Source organism: Lolium perenne, chromosome 7 (genome assembly GCF_019359855.2).
Source record: "Lolium perenne isolate Kyuss_39 chromosome 7, Kyuss_2.0, whole genome shotgun sequence".
NCBI lineage: Eukaryota > Viridiplantae > Streptophyta > Magnoliopsida > Poales > Poaceae > Lolium > Lolium perenne.
In genome coordinates, this window is record NC_067250.2 from 244,227,399 (window position 1) to 244,233,020 (window position 5,622).

The following is a 5,622-nucleotide window of genomic DNA, read 5'->3' on the forward strand; positions in this document are numbered from 1 at the left end:
CTCTCCGAGCTCCTCCTTGGAAATCCTATTCGTTGATGCCCTGTGAGGTTGGGACCAGCTTCCTATAAATGGTGTGCCCTCGGTTTGCGCGGTCACTGTTGAGCCCAGGGGGGTTGTCGGAGTTGATGCCGTGGCACGGGGGACACCAGTGCTTCTCACCAGCTGATGTACGCCGTATTTGCAGGTGCAAAGACATGGGCTTTTTCTTGGGGTGGGTTTCGAAGCTTCCGTGAAAGCACCTCACGGCTTTGCTGTGCCGATAGCGACGACGCTCCCGAGCGCCGTTCCCCTTCCTGGAGGCTTTGTCTTGAAGCCTCCCCCTTTGAGCTCCGGAGGTTTCGTCTTCTCATTAGCGTAGCCAGCTGATTCTACGGTGTTGGTGGTCATCTGCAAACCGGGAAGCTTAGTGTGCCGGTCCAAGTTGGTGCAATCCTTCAGAGTGGTGTCTTGGCGCTTGAGGGTTCACGTCGAGCCGCCAGTGTTTAGCTATAGCCTTGGTCTTTGTCAGAGTTTTGGTAGTTCAGAGCTTTGCTCTGCTCAGCATGTTTTTCTCTTTTTATAGACTTTACCTCTTCACCACGTGTCCTTGTATTTCTAGCTGGTATCCCCAGTTTTTTCTTTTCTTGTGTTGCTTATGTTCTTGGTTGTACCCTCAGTCTTGAGAGCTTTGTTAATTCAAAGTCAGGCTCTCTGAGCCTTCTGTTTAAAAGAACACAAGTTTAATCTCTAGTTGAACACACAAGTTTTTTAGATAATCTATTGAACGAACAATAAGCACCATGTATATCATTGCATTTCTTTTAGGATGACACGGAATACTACTTGCGAGTTCATCACATACATATTCCATGGTCCATGCATGCTTAAAACTGGCATGTAAACTAGGGAAGACGGGCCTGATCCTAGTTCTCATTCCGACGGAAGTACGCCACAAGAGAGCCAAATAAAAGCCTCACCCAAAAACAGGTAAAAGCTAAACCACACCGAAAAACAGCCAAAATAAGGGTTGTCCATCGACCAAGTCCAAGCTAGACTTGCACCCGGAAACACTGTACATGACTGGCCGCAACGCTGCTCAAGGTTCTAGATAAGCTTGGGGCAGCAGAAAAAACACACCATAAGGACAGGCGTGTGAACCATGCACCCCTAGCCCAAAAAGATGGGGAAAACATGCGTCAAGTAGGCTTCAGTTTGTCTAGTTAGCCAACGAATAACAGCTTGTGTCTAGTTGATCGACACCTGGTCGCTGAATTCATCGGTGATGAACGGCATGCAGCTGGAGCTGCGCGCGATGCCGCCGCCGGCAGCGTTGGCCTTCGCCTTGGCAGCGCTTTCCCTGATTTCTCGGGGGTCAATGCTGGACCTGGACCTAGGCCCGAGCTTGGACCGCTTCCTGAGGATCTCCCTCATGGCCTCCGCCTGGAATAGCACCGGATGCGTTCTCCCAAAGCCGTTAAACCTCTTGCACACGCTCATGTGCGTCCGGAGCGCCTCCTCCTGCGAGGTGCCGCTCTTCTCGGCCTCCTCCGTCACGGCCTCCGCGCACAGCCCGCAGACCCACCGCCCCGAGAAGCGGCCTCGCACGCCGCGGATGTACTCCGGCGTGCACTCCTCTGACATGCCACAGCACTCGCACTTGGCGTCCTCCACCTCCGGGACCGGGTGGAGCTGCTTCATCTCCGCCTCTAGGACGGCCTGCTCCTCCTCCTTGCCGCGGCCGTGGTGGTTGTGGAGCTCGTAGGAGACATCCGAGACAGTGCGCTGGAGCTTGTCGGAGGAGGTCCTGCGCCGCTTCTCCAGGTTGCCGGCGTCGATGTTGCTTGCGATCGCGATGAACGGCGCCGCCATGGCCATGGCGACTGCACACGCCTCTCTGCTGGGTGCCATGACCGGATCAGATTTCCCTACCTCTTGGTGATTCTTGGCTATGTGTTGTGGGGGTCTCAGTTGTGAACTTGTGATCTTACAAGCTAGCTGATGGCCTCTGTGTGATAAGAAGCTTCGGAATGCATGGCTATTTATAGAGGTTCCATAGTAGCTAGCTAAGTTGAGACAAAGGATGACACTCTCCACAAGATGCACAGAAAAGGTGGTGTGCAACTTGATGAGTGTAACTTGTGGTGGCTAGGTGATGCAGCTAAAGGGATTACAAAATTTGACAAAAAGATTTGATGGAAATGGCCTGTTAAGAAACCTTTGTGTCAAGTGGTCGATGCGGTTGATAGGTTCACAATCTTATGCACGTGAAGGTGTTCCGGAGACATCATCAAAATAGGGTTGAAGATTGCATGTATGTGCAAAAGGTGATTGCGAAATGTAGCCAATTGCGGCCCCGTTTAATTTCGATCTTGCCTTTTTTGCAGCATGGTAAGTTCTTGTGAACTTGTGACAGCTGTTCTCGTTAAATTTATTTGATTAACAATAACCATGCATGGTTTATGCTGAAAATAAAGTTAACTTCAGAAGAAGAAAAAAGATGACTGAACTGAATACGCATATTAACTCATTCTGTAAAAATGGGGATATGTGATTGGTTGTAAAAATGTGTATATATAATTTTTTAAATTATTTATTAAAACAAATTACTAGTACTTCATGAATCTCGCGTGGTAGCAATTGATTTTTCTCTTGTGATTTGTTTTTAAATTACCCTGAGATTTACCAGATGAAAAATTCCTCAAATTTCTCGCAGCTAGCTTGTGCTCAGATAATGTCCTCCTTCGAATCCAACGAGTCATGGCTCAGTTGCGATGAAATCACGGTTGCAAAAAGATAGATCCTCAGCCATTTTGCCTGAAGCTACTGAACATTTCTAGAGCTCACAAGCAGGAGTGCACGACAATATGTTGGAAATTTCCGGAAGAGGGAGAAATTAAAGGGCGTGATAAGAGATCAGCTAACAATACTCTCCTTTTCCAGAAATCTATCAACTTATCATACCACACATGCATGACCTTATCAGCCCTGTTTTTTTCTCGAGTCATTTTCTGTTGATCAACTTGGATGTGCTAGCAATGAGTGCACAAAGTCTGCGGGTCACATGCGAGCCCAGTCCAGCCACCCAATCAAAACATACTCTCGTCAACGTCAAGAGCAGGTCCTAAAGCAGCAGGGCACTGCAGATACCGCGACGTCGATCGGCCTAGGTAGGTGCTAGTTCGTGTTATGTCACTGCTGACATCTATCAGCTGTTAGACTTAATGATTTAGAATAAACAACATGAGGATCTTAATCTTGTACTGGAACACCAACATAAGATTAGAACATATTATAAATGCGAGCAAATAACGAAAAATGAAAAGAGAATCACAGACACAAGATTTTAACGTGCAAAACCCTCTTTAACAAAGGGAGGTAAAACCACGAACGTCAGGCAACAAAATTTCACTATATCGGGAAGTGTTTGCAAACACCGTGTGTTATCTTATGAAACGATTAACCCTAGCTAGCGGCTTACAAGAAGTATATACAGGTCGTGATGACGATTTGTACTGTCACAAACTCACAAACGAGTGGTAGGTTATAGTATAACAGAACTTGTGTAGTGAGATGGCAACGATGACCCCTGCATGCTCGTTGCGGACATGGTGAAAAGGTTGAAGAAGAAGAAAAAGAAGATGATGACCAGGGGTGCATCTTGATGAGGTGGAGATGGTCTACACAACGTCGCTACAGTCCTCCTAATGGCTAGTGGCGGTACTCGGTCTTCCATCCCTTCAGCACCACTTCAGAATCCGGTAGTTTTGGTGGTTATCGCTGACAAGGGATTAACTTGTCAATGCCTACTTAGGGTTTCGTAAGAAGTAGAGGGCAAGTAGATCTCGAAGGTTTCAGCCAACAAAGGTGCTCGACTAAAGTTACGGTGGTTTTGTTGAAAATAGATTCGATTCTTTGCTTTTCCCTCGGCTCTCCTTTATATAGGAGGTGGAGCCGAGGCTTTTTGTGTCGTATAAATTACAAAGTACGAGAAGCGTATCGGGCATTTCCTATATTGCTACATCATTCCTAATACAACTCTATCTTCCTTATCCAAAGTTCTCTAGGCTTCTGGGCCTCCAAAGTTTCGGGTCGTGGGCCTCACGTCTTCTCCAGATAACTCGGGTGCTTTATTCGGCTTGCCTATTCGGAATACCTATGTCAGTAGCCTCCGAGATTTTGCTTGAATCGCAGAATGGATTAAAATCTTCATCGTAAAACTGAGTCATATATTTATAAAACCTTCGAATCATAATGAATATTTCGCTCAATGTCTATTTTGTATAGGGATAATGGCAAATGGGGCTGGTTCATCTGACGGATCAGGTACCAGTTAACTGCTCTTGTGGCAAACACGCATAAACCTACTTCAAGCTCAAGTCTCTAGACTCGAACTCGGGATACTGGCATAATTCGACACGCGCCGCTTAAGGACTTATCGTGAACCGAATCCCAGCTGTGTTTTATCGAGTACCTAACGCGTCCGTTAGGATTTTTCTTCGCATCTGTTGATACAGATAAAGTGGGAGAGCATTCGGGTGCGATCCCACGCCACACAGGACAGATCCTGTGGTCTTACCTTTGTAATCTATTTTGAGTTACGGCATTCAGAGTTTTTACCGCGGCGGACACGCTCTGAGAATATTTTGTCGAGTGCCTTTGTCGGCTGCTGGGATTCTTTATTTATTCGAGTTGAGACGTGAGTAATATCTTGATCTCCCGATGGGAGTACATAATGAGTTATATGTAACTCGAAGATGTACGAAGGAAGTTCTTCATCTGCAATTGTATATTGACTTGTTACTTTCTCTTCTTTTTCTTCTTCATATTTCATCGGGTGCGCGACCAGCGATCCCGATGGGAGTAGCCCCCGAGGCTACAGCCAAGTGTTTGCACTTAGTTGTAGGCTCCACTTTTTTTTATTTTGATCAACTCTTTACTTTTTTTCTTTCACCACGTCATCTTATCAAATGTATGCATAATACTTCTGATAAGAGTAGCCCCCGAGCATATGACCAGGTGCTTGCATCTGGGCATAGGCTCCCGAATTTCATTTTTAACCATACATTTCTTCAGATCTCGAAGTTTTCTTTCCACTATTTTGCTCCATCATTCGAAACTTTTTTGAAAATGACGTCATTGCTGACGACAGCCACGTATGGTCACCTTGGGAAGACATGACTCCCGACAAACCACTGTTCTGTGGGTCCAAAGTTCTGCACTTCCTCCACGTCGCGCAAGTGGGGCGCGCACATCCTCCGAAATTCCCGGCACGCGCGCGGTAACTTCCCCTCGGTAAAATTAAACTGAAAAGACCATTCTACCACTTTGACACGCGTAGGATTCAGAATCCTTCCCTTTTCATCCGACGGCTGATCGTATCGTCTTCTTCCTATAAGTTTGACCCTTGTCCTCATTTTTCCCTCTTCGTTGCGCCGTACACCATCTTTCTCTCTATGTCCTTCTTCCTCCTCGAGCACCTCGCGCACGCACCCTCTGCTGCCTCTTTGTTTCCTTGGTCGTACTTCCGCCATGGCTCTGCGCTCCAAGCAGTGCAAGAATGATGCCCGATGCACCGAGGAGCGCGTGGAAAAGACCAAGATCTCCGTATGGGACAGGTCAAAGATCTCCGCGCAGGACAATCGC

At 47.0% G+C, this 5,622-nt stretch overlaps 1 protein-coding gene across 1 annotated transcript; it reads right to left on the reverse strand.

Moving 5' to 3' along the window:
* Window positions 1-759: 759 nt before the first annotated feature.
* On the reverse strand, window positions 760-1,977 carry LOC127313116 (uncharacterized). The gene has a single exon (XM_051343659.1). The coding sequence runs from the start codon at window positions 1,885-1,887 to the stop codon at window positions 1,225-1,227; it is 663 nt and encodes a 220-aa protein (XP_051199619.1). The 5' UTR covers window positions 1,888-1,977; the 3' UTR covers window positions 760-1,224.
* Between the last annotated feature and the right edge of the window lie 3,645 nt (window positions 1,978-5,622).